Source organism: Paroedura picta, chromosome 4 (assembly GCF_049243985.1).
Source record: "Paroedura picta isolate Pp20150507F chromosome 4, Ppicta_v3.0, whole genome shotgun sequence".
Lineage (NCBI taxonomy): Eukaryota > Metazoa > Chordata > Lepidosauria > Squamata > Gekkonidae > Paroedura > Paroedura picta.
Genome location: NC_135372.1, coordinates 48,379,596 through 48,395,966, shown reverse-complemented (window position 1 = coordinate 48,395,966; position 16,371 = coordinate 48,379,596). Strand labels below are relative to the sequence as shown.

Sequence of the window (16,371 nt, the reverse complement as noted above, 5' to 3'; positions counted from 1 at the left end):
GGAGGCTGTAACTAGAACCACCACCCCTCAGAAGAGTTGGGAACACAAGACTTCCCATTAAAGTTAATGGTGCCATTGACTTTAATGGGTACCGAAGCTGAATCGGCCAGATAGGGCCCCTAGTGCACAAGTATACTTACAAACTTTCCCATACCTATGCATGTTGGAGTTTCTGACCAGAGACCATTTTCACAACGCACTTCAGCAGTCCCATTCATTACATACAAGTTTTGACATTTATATCGCAGTGTTGTGCCTGGTAGATAGCTCGCCTGAACAAGGTTAAGGACATCACCATTTTGAATAACAGGAGGACGACCGCATCTTCTTTCAGGATCTGTAAATATTCAGTATCTTAGAAACTTGTTTTGGATAATGTCTAATTTGGCATTGACTGGAATGCACAGATCGAGACTCCACATCAAGCATATCAGCATTTTTCTAATGCTCGTTTTCAAGGTGATAGTTACAAGGCATAGTTAGTAGCATGGTCTAATTAAACACAAAAATTGCAAAATATTTTGAGCTTTTTCTTCTGCGGTTCTAGGACACTGCTTGAAAAACATTCTGTGTGAGATGAACTTGGTTGTTCCTGCAAGGTCCTTCTTAGAATTTTAAGATTAGATATTTAGGCTCATTAAAACCAACTTGTTTTAACTGTTTTGGGATCCCAAGTTTGCATTCTAAGATGTATACATTGAAACAAAAACTGTGGGCCAGACTCAGAGTGAAGCAAATATGTACAGTCAGCCAGCAATCCCCAACCTTTTTATGGTTGAGGACTGGCTCCAGGGGTGGGGAAGAGCCTGCAGCCCAGGCGCCGCGCATCAGCGCCCCCTGGTGGTGAAAACGTGCATGCGCATTTGTGTCCGCCAGCATTCCAGCGGCCGCGCCTACCTCTTCCCCCCGGCTCTCGCACCCGCTTTGGCGACTGCTTCTCTCATGGCCTGGTGAGCTTCTCACTGTGGGGCGGGGGAGGCAGGTGTAGCTGGCAGCGGCCCATTACCAAGGCCTTCACGGCCCGGTACCGGGTTGCGGACCAGGGGTTGACAACCACAAGAAATGGTTACAACATCACTGAAACAGAAGACATTCTGGCATGTCTGGCAAACACCAACCCCCCCCCCCCATTTTTCAGGTGCATATAAAAGTTGCCTTATACCAATATGCAACAAGGTTCCAGTATTGAATACATTGTTTCACCTTCTCATTTTCACAGCATATTACATCTGAAAGAAAATGAAATGTGAAAAATACAGAAAATACAGTCAAAGTCAATATAACATGTAGAAGAACAACTCCCCATGCCTTTAATGCCTTCTGAACGCTTACCAGCACACACAACAATTCTAGCTTCCAAAGGGTATGGCAACCTGCACTCTATGCATCCAATCTGTAGCATTATGTAGACCCACAAGCCAACATAGTAAATACATCAATCCTAATAGTCCCCAGCTGGATGAAGAAAGAGTTAGAAATAAATAGCTGAAGCCAGTTACCTAAGTTGTGGCTGCAATCAAGCTGTCAAACTAATTGACATTAGATTTTATTTGACATCTGTCAGAATAATAACTGATCAGAACTTCTTTGACAGCTGTCAATATGCAGGGCTATTTTCAAAAAGTTTTAAATCTTCTTTAACAGGTCTCCATACTAAGCCATTGCAAAAAGAAATATTTATAACTAAGCAGCAGGTATCACAATAAAATGTCATTCCCAAAAAAACAACTTAAATCAAGCTCTGCATTAAGTCCTTGGGGCACCAAAGCTCCAAGATGATGAATCAAAGATGCTTCTTTTCATAAATGAAGTTTGGTAACATCTTGAGGGGTATAATGCTGAGGCTGAAACACAGATCATGAAGAACATCAAGTCATCTGCTGTATGATCTACCTCTATGAAGTGAGGAGCAAGAGGAGCGTCCAAATGTTCAAGTCTAATTATGAACTGGTATTCTCCAATTTGTGTTTTAATAGGTCTTCTGCTGAAACCTGTATACTATGTTGTGCAGCTACATAATATGCAATATACAGAATTGTTTGTCTTGCAGTTAGAAAAATATGTGAGGTCATTAACAAAGTCAGCAGCCGGCCACTCAAACTCCCTAGTTTCTAGAGTAAACTGACACATATTACAATTTCCACACTTAAAATTACCCCCAGGACCAATCTGGTCTCAAATTAAGTCATCTCTAGTTAGGACATCAGTTCTAACAAGCATGTCCTTAAAACTGAACGTCCTCCTCCAACCCAGAGATGAAGGCAAACTACATCCCTGTATGCCTGAAATTATATGCCAATAAATTTTTAAAACAGGCTGAATCGAATAGAAGAGAGGAAAGAACTTGAAAAGCACATGTAAAATGCTTATTATGTGCCCTTGCGGCTTCTGCATCAAATAAGGAATCCCTTCTGCAGTGTTTACTCGGGATAAACCCTGACTGATGACTTGAGTACGATACCTTGTCTCGCTCAAATGTGTTCACAAATTATTAGTAGCTATTTCAAAGTCAAGGGCCTTTTGTGGCACAGGGTGGTAAAGCAGTCGACATGCTGTCTGAAGCTCTGTCCATGAGGCTGGGAGTTCGATCCCAGGAGCCAGCTTAAGGTTGACTCGGCCTTCCATCCTTCCAAGGTCGGTAAAATGAGTACCCAGCTTGCTGGGGGGGGGGGGGGTAAAACGGTAATGATTGGGGAAGGGAATGGCAAACTACCCTGTACTGAGTCTGCCAAGAAAACGCTAGAGGGCATCACCCCAAGAGTCAGACATGACTCAGTGCTTGCACAGGGGAGATCTTTACCTTTTATTTCAAAGTCATGTTCTAAAGTTTGGCTGATTGCAGCCAAAGCTTAGGAAATTGGCTTCAGCTGTTTACTTCTAACTCTTACTCCATCCAGCTGGGGACTATTAGGAATGATGTATTTACGATGTTGGCCTGTGGGTCCACATGATTCAACAGACGGGATCCACACAGTGCAGGTTGCCATACTGCTTGTAAGCTAGAATTTTTCTCTGTGCTGGTAAGCATTTGGAAGGCATTAAAACATCTTCTAGACTTTGATTGTATTTTCTGAATTTTTTCATATTTCATATTCTTTCAGATGTAATATGCTGTGAAAAGGCAAAGGTGAAACAAGGTATTCAATACTGGGACCTTGTTGCATATTGGAATAAGAAAGAAAAGAACTTTTATATGCACCTTAAATTTTTGGGGTTTTTTTCCCCCTGGTTTTTACCAGACTGAGAGTGAGCAGACCATGCAGGACTGAAGTCAGTCATTCCTACATTAGGCCTGGTCTGTGTAACTGATGACCAAGCAGGCCCAACACAGAGCAGCAGGCACATATTAACAGCACGTCTGGAAGATGCTTGCCAAGGTACAGTTACTGAAAATAATTTTTTTTTACTAGAAAAAATGTATGGATTACATTTTAAAATAGAAAAAAAATGTATATACATTTACTGGAGGCAAATACATGTACTAGATACATGTTGCTGTTGTTAGTTGCAAAGTCATGTCTGACCCAATGTGACCCAATGGACAATGATCCTCCAGGCCTTCCTGTCCTCTACCATTCCCCGGAGTCCATTTAAGCTCGCAACTAGATACATGTACTAGAGGCAAACCCATTGAACCCAAGAATACAATGGGCACTAGCACATACACCTGCATTATCACACCCCCAGGGAGGGCCAATCAGGTAGGTAGTGAGTTGTCTGCATACAATTTGAACTGATTAGACCTCATTGTCAATCAGTCAATCAGTAACCTTTTATTGGCATAAAATTGACAAAGTGCTCTCTTCCTATTGGCAGTACACCCACACGGAGGGGTCATTCCCTATTTTCATAAGATTTGGGGGTGGAGAGCGAACTTGTGGAAAACGGCAGTAAAAAGCCTCCAGTGCTAAACTTGGTGGATTGTCAAGTCAGCAGATGTACCCTAGCCACATGTAAGAATGTCCTAATGGTTAAGCATTTCTAAGCACATTGTTACTTTTAGAAGATTATAAAATATGAACATGAGGTTACCTAGGCATCTTGGTAGATTTGTCCATATCTTGTTCATGCATGTTACTACTGGTGGTCCAAAAAGATTCCAGCCTGGGTCACACTGATACCTCACTGTTTCATAGGGCATATATCTTTCCTTTGGCTGACCAACAATTTCACCATGGGCAATTTGATTTGGGATAGGACATGTGACATCTACAATGATAGGTACAGACAATTATACAAATACATACTCACAGAGAAGATGGGTGGGTTTAAATGGTACAAATATTTTCAGGGCCTGAAAACAATGTGACTTTTATTCTCCAGTGTGAGAGAAGCCCAATACTAAACCATTTGGAAAAGGTAAGAGGTGAATTGCATACCTGTGTGACATCAACAAAGAATTCAACACTAGAATTTCATTTTCTTTCAGTGGGAAGAATCTACTGGTTTAGAAAGACTTTGAGTTATAAAAAAGATCCTTCAAAGAAAATTAGTCATGAAGTTAGAAAAATACTGGGAGGGATATTCAATGCATTATTGTTGTTGTTAGATTTATTTCCCACCACTCCCTCAGAGGCTCGTGGCGGATAACAATAGTCTTAACCCCATTAAAATTCCCATTAAAGACTTTAAAAATCTCAACATGACGGAAAAGAATCCCATTTCCACCCCCACTACCGAAGCGATGGAGAGAATGGAGAAGGAGTGATGTACACTTCGAACCCTGGGGGGGGGGGTGATGACCCCAGCCTCAACCATAGACCTAGTGGAAGAGCTCCATTTTACAGGCCCTGCGGAACATTGATAAATCCCGCATGGCCGGCAGCCCACCCGGGAGCTCATTCCACCAGGTAGGGGCCAGGACCGAAAAAGGCCCTGGCCCTGGTTGAGGCTAGGCGCATTTCTCTAGGGCCGGGAACGACCAGTAGGTTCTCACCCGCAGAGTGTAAAGCCCTGTGGGGGGCATAGGGTGGAGAATGTTATGTGTTTGACAGTCTTTCAGGACAATCTTTAAACACAGAAACTGTAAGTAGGAATATGACTAGGAAAAAAAATCAGTACTTTTCAGATTCGGATTTGGGTTTTCCTGATTCACTGAAACTTGAATCAACCAAATTAGTGATTTGGTAAATTGATTCTAGTTTGGCTTATTCAACCATATCAACCATCATACAGCTGATCCTGCTGCATAGAGGAGTCTCTCCAGGGATCAGTTGGTGGCTGTAGCAGGCCCTGTAAGCTGCTTGAACATCTGGACAACTTCACAGAATGAGTTATCTGTTGATATCCATGCAATATTTGACTGGTGGATTCCACTCACATCTGATCTTCAGAAGAGGGACAGAAGATTCTTGACCATCACTCATCATTTTTTGATAGGTGGAGAGTCCAAAAACCATCTGTATTACCCGTGTTTACAAATGCTCCATGATTAAGGAGGTTACATATAACAAGATATGTCCAATTGATTTTGATCCAGCTGTGTTGCCATAGGCATTCTCAACTGTATCCAGCACTCCTATTGCATCACAGCTATAGAGTTCACTGGAACGTAGAAGTGCTGCTTTTCATCATCAAATCTTGTAATGACTTTCAACATCACATACATTTTGTTTATTCTGGTTTGGTCAACAGTTGACCTCAGGGACAACGCTAATGTTATTTATCATCTTCATGTGCCAAGCACAGCTGGTCCAGAGGTTTGGGCTAGGATGTCACCGATATGCAGATGTCACCCGGCTTTACCTGCCAATGGGAGGCTGACTGAATTTTCCCCCAGGTACCTTTGCCAGGTACTTGGAGGAAGTAGTGGAATGGCTGCAGCAGAGCCACCTGAAAGTAACCCCCCACCCAAAACTCCAATGGCTGGGGAGGAGAGAGCAAGAAAAGAAGCCTCCCACACCTGTACGGGGGTGCAATTTACAACTTTGCATTCTGTCAGAAATTAGGGATTAATTTTGATGCCTCCCTTTCAATGGAGGTTCAGCTCACAAAAATCATCAGGGATTTTCCCCATCTCTGTCAGGTGAAGTTACTAGTGACTCTATCTGCCTCTGGGGAAACTAGCTACAGTGACTCATGTGATGGTGACTTCTAGGCTTGGTTACTAACTTGCTCTATATGGGTGTATTCTGGCCCTGACACAGAAACTGCAACTGGTGCATAATGCGGCTGCACAAATCCTTACTAGGACACCATGGAGGACTCTTTCAACCTGCCCCCCAACAGCTACATTGGCTGCCAATTGAATTCTGGATCAAGTTCAAGGTTTTGTTCTTAACTTTCAAGGCTTATGCCAGCCTATCTCAACTTTTTTTTTAAGCATTGAGAAACCCCTGAAACATTCTTCAGGTTTTAAAATACCCCAGAAGTGGGGTGATTGTGCAGAATATGGTTGGGAAGCATGGCTGTGTACCTGCTCAGCCAGGGCTCCTCCCCTTCCCACCCCCTCTAAGCCCATCATCTGGACCCTGCACATCTCCCTATATTCCACAGAAGAACATTAAGATCACTGAATTCTAATATATTGGAGGTCCCTTGCCCTAAGGAAGTGTACCTGGACTCAAACACAGCCAGGGCCTTTTGTGCTCTGGCCCCAGCCTGTATAATATGCTTCTGGCAGAAACGTGGGTTATAACTAAACTATCAAAGTTCTGCAGGTCTTGCAAAACAGCACTTTTCCACCAGGTTGAGGCCAGGGGCAAGTAAGTAAAACCAAGGCCCTGCCCTCCAGTTTCTTACCACAAAAAAATGGCCAGACAGACATAGAAACAAGGCCAAGAAATGAAACCTATAGGAGTATATAGGATATTGCTTTTATCTGTTTTATTCTTTTATTGATTATTGTTTTATCAGAATGTTGTATTAAAATTGTTATGCACTGCCCTGAGCCAGACTGGAAAGGGCAGTCTATCAATTAAATTATTAATAAGAATGAAACCTATAATTCCCAAGTTCCTATAGCAAACATGCAGAGACAATAAAGCAGGACAACATTAATCAACCATTTTGTGAGGAGCTTTAAATATTTTGTGACAGCTTTAGAATTTTCTATCCCTAGTAAACCATACAGAAGTCACAAAAATCATCGGGGGAGTGCTTTATCAGTTTTATCAGGAATCTCTTTCCTTAACAATAATTTATGCAATAAAGATTCCCCTTTCCTCCTCTTATGTTCCTCTCATCTCCTTCCTGTCAGCCCCTTTCTATTATTTACTCTACGCATTCTCAGGGGCAATATATAATTTCAATGAATGAATGAATGAATGAATGAATGAATGAATGAATGAATGAATGAATGAACAAACTTCCCCATCCTTCCTTCACATTATTGTTTTTTTTCAATTAGAATAAATTCAGGAAGTGCTTTCAGCAGGGATTCTTAACCAGTGTGCAAAGGCAAACTTGTTCTAGTTAGCACCTGAAGTATGCTGTGGCTTCCTGGGATTCTAAAACATTAGTATTATTGCAAAGTTTTTCTTTCCAAAAAAGATTCCTTACAGGGGCAGGTCAACCCACCCTCTCCCACAGAGCCTAATGATGGGCCATTCAAACCTTGGCTGGCTGAGGTTACTACTGCTTCATCAACCTGGGCTGTTTGTGGCATCTGGATCCGAGCAAGATGAGTCCTTCCTTAGGGTTGTGCATGTCGTCTTTGGGATTTTTTGTTTTGTTTTAACTTGAGGTAGCAAAGGGGCCTTCTGTGACCTCTGGGCTTTGGGTGGTGGGGAGAGGGCCCTTCTGCAGCCTAATGTCCACCCTGATGAGCTGTGGGCCTTGAATGCCTGGGAAAGGAGTCTTCTACAACTCCAAAAATGTCTGTCTTTACCAGGGGTAGTCAAACTGCGGCCCTCCAGATGTCCATGGACTACAATTCCCAGGAGCCCCCTGCCAGCGAATGCTGGCAGGGGGCTCGTGGGAATTGTAGTCCATGGACATCTGGAGGGCTGCAGTTTGACTACCCCTGGTCTTTACAGTGAAAGCTACTTATCAATGGATTTCACATGGACTGGTGATCCCAGGTGTTCTATTCCACTGTGCCTCTTTTGTCTGCTAATGATGCACTGGTTCCATTGGGGTGATGTCGCTTCTGGATGACGTCAATTCTGGGGACTACTGGAGAGAGGTATGGCCAGCTGACAGCATTTCTGGTATGCCTCAAAGCCTGAAAAAAACTTTCAGGTGTGCCTCCACGGTCAAAAGTTTGAGAAAGGCTAGTCTATAGGATTGCAGGGTTTGTGCCAGCACTGGCTTCGTGTGCAATGGGAGGGGGGAGTTTAAAATAAAACCGATATTTGAGCATTGCCATTCCTGAGATTTAAGAAGTGTTATCTAAGCAATAGATATTTATATAGCTGGTTTAACTACTATTTGTCATCTGCAAACACTATTCGCTTTTATTCCTTCTACATATCATTATATCTGGAAGGTGGATACTTGTTGCTCTTAAACATACTTCAAGTCAGTCTTTTGACCCGTAAGCAAAATAAGCTTCCACTTTTAACTCTAGAAAATTCCTCCAGGATCCGGAGTTCAGGAAGGATTGGTCTATGCACTGCAATTTCATCCCACTTTGGGTTCTCCAGGCTCACCCTCCGGACTTACCTTCACAGGTGGGTGGTTTTGACCACACCTTATTTTCACATGTCACAGTGTCTGATCCAGACATTTCAAATCCTTGACGGCATCGATACTGCACTTGGTGGTTAGGCTTGTAAACTCCACTTCGACCACTTATGATAGCAGCGTTGGCAACTGGAGGTGGATCTTCACAGATTGCCTCTATAATAGGAAAATAATGTTCTGTCATTCTTATGAAGGGAAAACGGGAATGTTTCTGTTGTAAAGATGCATTAATATGCCATACATTCTCCTCTCCCCTGACTGAGTACTAATGACAAGTGGGTTGCCAGTGGCAGGCTGAGAAAACCAGCTGGGTGAAAGGAGCGAGGAAGGAGAAGTTAGATGTGACAGGCTCTTCCTTGGAACTGAGGGGACCCATAAAGCCTGTTATAATTTTGGGAAACCAGTTTGGTTTAGAACTCTAAACCGCTGGCTGGTCACGACAGATTTCCCAGCCACCTGCCAAAGCAGTCTCCTCAAGAGAATGGCCTATACAGGAGGCCCATTTGTTCTGGGGTGGCGGCGGCAGGGGGCTGGGCAATGATGTATAATTAAGCACTCTTCCAAAATTGTGTGGACTTCTCAGATACTAGAAAAGATTAGCCTCTGGCATAAGCTGCAGGCTATTAGTATGGTCTGTGGGAAAGAAGATATGGTGTGGAGTTACCCCCATGGAACCCTTTTGTGGGCTCAGGGGTGCAATGAGGTGTGGCCATGCAGAGTCACAATGATGATCACATGGCCATGCTGGGGGTGGGTTCTGACATGTGCTGCTGGATGCACTCCACTCCAGGTGGACTGGTAAGGGGAAAGACCTGGATGCCTTACCTGCCCGCCCCTTCTCTATTTAGGTTGTCACCACCCAAGCATTAGCCTTACAGGAAAGAGGGGAGGGGTCCAAAGGGCTGGGGCTCAAGGAACAGTGGCTGCTTGGTGGACAGAAGGTCCAAGGCTCATTCCCTGGCATTTCTAGTTAAAACATGTTATAGATTCTCTGTCTGCCCAAGACCATAGGGTGAGGCTGCCAGGCTGAGTAGACAATACTGGCCTTAATGGACCCATGGTCTGATTCAGTATAGGGTAGTTTCATTCAGGTGTACAAGGGCATTATAATTTTCAGTGGGGATAATACAAGGGTTTTTCTATCTATTAACTGATATTACCGATCTCTTTCATATATAACAAGGGGGATTCTGGGCTGCACCAGCCTAGAAGGAAACGGAAAGAATCTCCCTCTATTTTACACTTAGAGATTTCTCATTTCTCATTTCTTCTGTTACTTCATGAGTAGCCAGGAGACAAGGCAACATGCCCATCAAGAAGGCATGAGGAGCAATAAAGCATCTAAGACTGGTCCCATGCCCACTATGGTGGGTGTCTAAAACCAGGGCAGGTTCCACTAGTCCAGGTGCAAATTTGAACATCATCTTGACTCCTGCTTCAAGCCACCTTCTGGACCATCTTGTCCACATTGTAGGGCATCACAACAGCCCTTTCAAGGCTCCCAGTCCTGTGGCTCTGGTATTTAAGAGGTGGGAGGATTGAGAACCTGTGCCACCGCTGTTGCTGGCACATCAAAATAATTTCTTTCAGCTCCCCATGCTTGATAGAAGCAGAATATCTGAGGGAGGCTTTTGGGTTGGGGTTCCATATTCCCTTTATGGGGCCCCCTGTCCCCATTAACTAAACTTTGGTCCAGCAGCAGTGGCACATGCAGAGAGTTCACAACCAGTTGGATTGCAGGTCCCTTTGCATCTCCAGTAATTCTTAATCTCAGGGGTCTCCCCCATGGGCTGAGTACCTAAGAAAGCCCCAAGGGAGTTCACCTGATTCATCCCCGTTTTTACTCCAAGGAATCCCGTATTAATTATTTAATTTCCACTTTAACCAAGTTGTATAGACCGTGTGGACTAATGGCATAGTTTGCCTTATCAGAAAATGTGACATCCAGTCAGCATTTCACCTGGCCAGTCCCCCCAGATGATTTTTGTTTATTGGGGTTTAAGTTGAATAGGTTATGGTATGTGGAAAAGGCCATTGTACTCCAACACAACCAGCAAACACTGTTATGTATGGCTGGGCCCTGCTCTATAGACTGGCATACTGACCCCAACAACCAGTGGCACCCCTCAATAGTCTAGCCTTATGCCAAAGCCAGGTACTGTTAAAATCTGCTAAGATCCAGTAGGGCCAGACTCCATCTTCTCTTCTAGCTTGCTTTTAGCCATGGCTTCAACATGACAGCTGCAGCCTGAGTCATGTATTGCCTTCCTCTCCCCACTCCCCTATGTATTGCTGATCGAATGGCCAGTAGAGTCATGTTTGCCTACAGGCTTCTAGGCAATCTCCTTGTCTCTCACCTTTGACTCATCCTAAGCCAATCTGCCAGGAAAAATTGCTTCCCCCACCTCCATAGCTAAAACCATTGAGACATCATGGTTCCCTTTGTCTAGACTCATTAACACCTATCTGTCATGAACCCCTCCTTTGAAGTACAGTTTCCTGGTGCCCTCCTGGCTGGGTGTTATAAAACCACAAATCCTTTGCTGATTCCTCCCCTCAGTGGGGCCCTGTTATCTATCTGATTTCGGCGACCTTGCTAAGCTCACAGAGACACAACAGAATTGTAACATTTTGGATCAAAGCTGGGCCATCTGGCGTTGCACCCCTTTGTCCTGCCTGCTTTCCCGCCAGAATCCTTAGCCCCCCTTCCCCTATCCGATCATCCCTATAATTATCACCTAATGTCTATTGTGCCTTTGCTCAATGATTCTTGGCACGTATCAGTCCTTTGTAGCGCCTTTTTAATAAAGATCTCCTTTGGTTTTTCCTCTATCCTGGGATCCTGAATGTTTCTTTATCACTGACTTTACTAGCTGAAGTCTGCCTGATTCCTGACATCATCTCTGGCCTGGCTTGGCCATTTCCCAACTTCAAGCCATGGAAAATTCCATCTTGCGCTCATGATGCTCCTATCACAAGCTCAGCATACCCTTTCCCAAAAGTATATATAAACTCTGGCATTGCCAAGTCAAAGTGTGCTTCTGAACCGGGGCTCATTCACACTTCACACTGCTGGCTGGTCATATCGCTCTCTGCCTCTGCCCTTTTCTGAACTGGTAAATATGTTGATTGCAATCCTTTTCCTCCTTTTATTTTCCTATGCACTTGACTGTTAGTGTGCCAGACATATATTTGTCTATTTCTTCTTCTTATTTTCTTTCCAATATTATTTAACTATCACTACCTGCTGTCTGCCTTGACATCTAAAGCGGGGGTTCTCAACCCCCGGTCTGCGGCCCGGGACCGGGCTGCGAAGGCCATAGTACCGGGCCGCTGCCGGCCATGCCTGCCTCCTCCCCCGCAGTGAGAAGCTTGCCAGGCCACGAGCGAAGTGGTGGCTTCACTCGTGGCCCAGCTAGCTGCTCACTGCGAGGGGGAGGAAAGAGGCAGGCACAGCTGCCGGCATGCCAGCGACACAGACGCGCAAGCACGGAGCTGCCGCACATGCGTGTTTGCACCCCCTGCTGGTGAAAATGCGCACGCACAGCAACTCTGCGCATGTGCGTTAGCGCCACCTGGTGGCGAAAACACGCATGCGCGTTTACGTGCAGCTGCTGCGCATGTGCGGCAGCCAGGCCGCAGGCTCTCCCCTACCCCCGAAGGCAGTCCCCAACCACAAGGAGGTTGGGGACCGCTGATCTAAAGGATTCAATTACCTCGTTAACACTGCTCATAGACACATGTCTTGGACATGTGTGTTCATTTCTGATAACAACACCAAATGGCTACTTGAATCTAAGATCCAACCAAGAGAAAACCAACATGGCTATCCTCTATTCCTCTTTTCACTGCCACCATTTTGGAAATTATTACCCGAGGAAAAAAGAATTGTACCTTCACAGACCGGAAGTTCTGTCCACTGCCCCTTTCTACATGTCACTTCAAGGGGCGCATTAGCAATAAATCCTGGATGGCACACATAACGTACGGTTTCTCCAGATTCATAGCTTCTTTTCACTGTTTCAACCATTGATGAATCAAAGACTTTAGGGGGATGTCCACATGACTTTTCTAATAAGACATAAAACGAGAATATATTGATGAGAAATCAACGTGTCTAAACCAGTGTTTTCCTGCCAAAGAGACTGAATAAAATAGTGTGTCAAATAATGAGCCTGTAAATAGAACAAGATTCTAAAGTAGGGTAAATTAAGCAGTACAGGATGATGCAATAGCTAGAAGGACCATGATCATGTGTGATTCTAGGCAACATGTAGTCAGAAAATTAGAGCAGAAAGAGAAGCAAACAACCTGTGCGAGGGTTTAAAATATTTGTCAAAAACAAACTTCAGCCCTTAGGAAATTTGTTCAATTTGGTCATATTCTAGTGCAGTAATTTTCAAAATTCACCCCTCAAGGAAGCCTTTGATGTTGATTTGCCTGTAACAGAACCTCCATTGTCTTTACAGGAACCTCCATTGTCTTTACAGATTTTGGGGGCCTAACCTAGGATTCTTCATGTCTGTTAAGACTTTCCCATCAACTGATATGACTTTATTTCATATTCTCCTGGGTCTGTACGTTGTTGTTAAAACTCAGTAAAGGAAGACATTAATCTGGTGGCTTTGTAAAGAAGCTAGTCTGCCATGGCTGACCTTCTCGCAGAAGAATCCATGATAATATGATTCCCAAGTTTATGACCAATATTCTACTTGGAATATTCAAGCTACACAGCACTGCACCTCAGAATGAAATCTCGTTAACGCTAATAGCAAGCAGGTGGAAGAACATGAAACCTGTTCATCAGAAAGCCTAGCTGGGCTTCTTGAGAAAAAACCCTGAAATATTCCCCAGACAGCCTGTTACTGAGGATGGTGGGGAACGGTCAGTACCTCTTTCTCCATTTGTTTCCCTCTCTACCCCTTAGGATCACCCCCACGGAACCCTAACCCTTCTTCCCCTTGCCCTTCTTCTGCCCTTCTTCCCCTTGCCTCCCTGCCCACACAGAACTCTTTGCACATCACCGCGCCGTCTATCTCCCTCTTCTAGCGCCCATTTTATTGCTTTTTAAAATGGGCTTAAAATCTAGTTTTTAAATAATTTAGCTTCCCCCCCCCCCCTCCTTGGGAGTATATCAGATATAAGGATAAGGCTTGTTAGATAGATACAGATGTAGTCTGCATGCTGGAGTTACTCCTGATTTCCTAGGGATTCTTCAACCAATTTGCTATCCACCTAACTATCCTAGGATCCAGTCCCCATTCCCCCAGTATACCCATCAGAACATCATGGGAAACCTTGTCAAACGTTTTTCTGAAATCAGGTACACAACACAATCCAGCAAGTTTGTCACTTGATCAAATAAGGAAACAAAGGTGTTATTGTTGATGGAGAAAGTGTGACCTTTTCTAGAGGTCTTTGAATGTAAGAACATACAAAAAGCTCTGCTGGATCAGAGCAGTGGCCCACCTAGTCCAGCATCCTGTCTCACACAACGGCCACTCAGTTCTTCTGGATAGCCCACAACAGGGCATAGAGGTCAAGACCTTCCACTGATGTTGCCTCCTGTTCTGGAATTAAAAGGATTAGTGCCTCTGAATGTGGAGGTTCCCCCCAGCCACCATGGCTAGTGACAATTGATAGACTTTAATCTCCATTAATATATCTAGCCCCATTTTAAAGCTGTTTATTCCTGTGTCTATTACTGAATCCTCTGGCAGCAAATTCCATATTTTAATAACTCTTCGTGTAAAGCAGTAATTCAGTTGGTCTGTCCTGATCTACTACCGATCAGTTTTATTTAATGTGCTCAAGTTCTGGTATGTTGGGATAAAAAGTTCTCTTTGGCCGATTCCGCACCAGCAGTGTGTCACCCAAGGATCCCTTCTAAGAGATCACATTCCTCCTCCTCCTCCAACTGATATCCTCTGACCATGAGACTTTTACTCTCCACAACAGCAAAAGAGCTGTCATCTCAGGAGTGGAAGTGTTATGTCCCTGAGGGTCTCTTCCTGAAATCTCTCTCTCTGCCTCAGCTTCTCCAGGTTGGCAACCCTAGCCTCAAAGGTATGAACTTGTTCCCCGAGAGACATGAGCTACATGCAGAGAGCACACAACAACAATTTCCACCCAGTGCAAAAAACTAGATAGCCCCTGTTCCCCTACTGGTTTTCTATGTTCTATGTTCAGAACTGATTTAAAAGTATCTAGAGTAATGCATGGTCTTCAGGCCTCATCCCCAAGCCAAGAGCCTCTTGACTCTTGTCATTTGGCTCTTGCCAAAGGCTTGTGCCTTGGCCAAGGAAGGCCTTCACAGTTCAGAAGCCCTCACATGGCAGCAGCAGAGGGTGAGGCTTGCAATCAGCTCCAAAAAGACCCTATTCAGTGAGCAACAGACCTAACAAAGACACCTAATACATCCAAACAAAGACCCCACTATCCAGAAGTCTACTCACCTGAAACTCTGTCATCTCACAAAGTATCCTCAGTAAATATTTTCCAGTAATTTAGCAGTTTAGGAAAAAGAAAAAACAAAACAAACAAACAAAAAACACTTTTCTGTCCCCAGTTCTTTCTCCCAGCCCAGCTGGCTCAGTTTTCTTTGGATTGTCATATTCATGTAAACTCACTGGAGTTTTTCATTACAGGCTTCTCCTGCATGCTTTTAAAGGAGTAGGAGGCTTACACCAGTTGGACCCTTTACTTCCAATGAAAATATTAATTAATTAATTAATTACCTCGGAGGGCCCACATTCAGCTGGTACTTTAACATCTGCACTGGTTGCCAATTTGTTTCCGGATCAAGTTCAAGGTTTTGGTTTTAACCTTTAAGGCTACACGTGGCCTGAGTCCTGCCTACCTACCACTTGGTTGCCTATGTCCCCCGCAGGGCCCTTTGCTCTGTGGGTGCAAACCTACTGGTGGTTCTGAGCCCTCGGGATGTTCACCTGCCCTTGACCCGGGCCAGGGCTTTTTTGGCCCTGGCCGCCCCAACCTGGTGGAATGAGCTCCCAGAAGAGCTAAGGGCCCTGTTGGAGAACAGCTTTCTGCAGGAATATGGTTGAGGCCATGGTGGGCGGTCCTGACATTGGATCTGGGCTCCCTGGGTTCATCTGAGTGATCTGATTGCCTCACTCCCATATTAACAACCTGATGCCCCTTGGCTAACATGGGGCGGTTTGGGGAGGATAGTGGGGTTAGTTAGTCCTCGCCTGTTGACCAACATTGATAGTACGGATTGGTTTTAATGGTTTTAACTATGGGTTTTATTGTAATTTTTATCTTGTAAACCACGGTGAGCCTAAGGGAACAGCGGTATAAAAGTTTGATAACGATAACGATAACGATAACGATAACGATAACGATAACGATAACGATAACGATAACGATGTATTGGATTTATATTCCACGGCTCTCAGCAACCGGCTTGCTGCAGGTTACAAAAAGAATCCAGACAATAAAACCCTATAAAATACATATTAAAACCCCAATAATTATAATTACAACAACCCAAGAGGGCAAAACAACCCGCGTAACAGGAAGGCCATTATGAGGGTGGCATGGGGGAAATCAAACTGCGCCAAGCTGTCCAGTGCAAAGTACCAAGGGGGACACATACCCTTTGCTCTAGCACTGGCCCCAACCATAAACCTGGTGGAAGAGGTCCGTTTTACAGGACCTAGGGAAAGCTGAAAGTTCTCCAAGGGCCCGCAGCTACTCCCGGAGCTCATTCCAACAGGTCGGGGC

General features: G+C 44.4%; 1 protein-coding gene across 2 annotated transcripts in view; it reads right to left on the bottom strand.

Moving 5' to 3' along the window:
• The window catches only part of CFH (complement factor H), a 70,475-nt gene that overhangs the window by 8,657 nt on the left and 45,447 nt on the right, over positions 1-16,371 (bottom strand). For both annotated transcript variants that reach the window (XM_077332712.1, XM_077332713.1), the window contains 4 exons: positions 12,520-12,696; positions 8,605-8,781; positions 4,033-4,209; positions 155-337 (listed from right to left, as the gene is read on the bottom strand). In XM_077332712.1, coding sequence (XP_077188827.1) covers positions 155-337; positions 4,033-4,209; positions 8,605-8,781; positions 12,520-12,696 — 714 coding nt within the window. The remainder of the gene's footprint in view (positions 1-154; positions 338-4,032; positions 4,210-8,604; positions 8,782-12,519; positions 12,697-16,371) is intronic.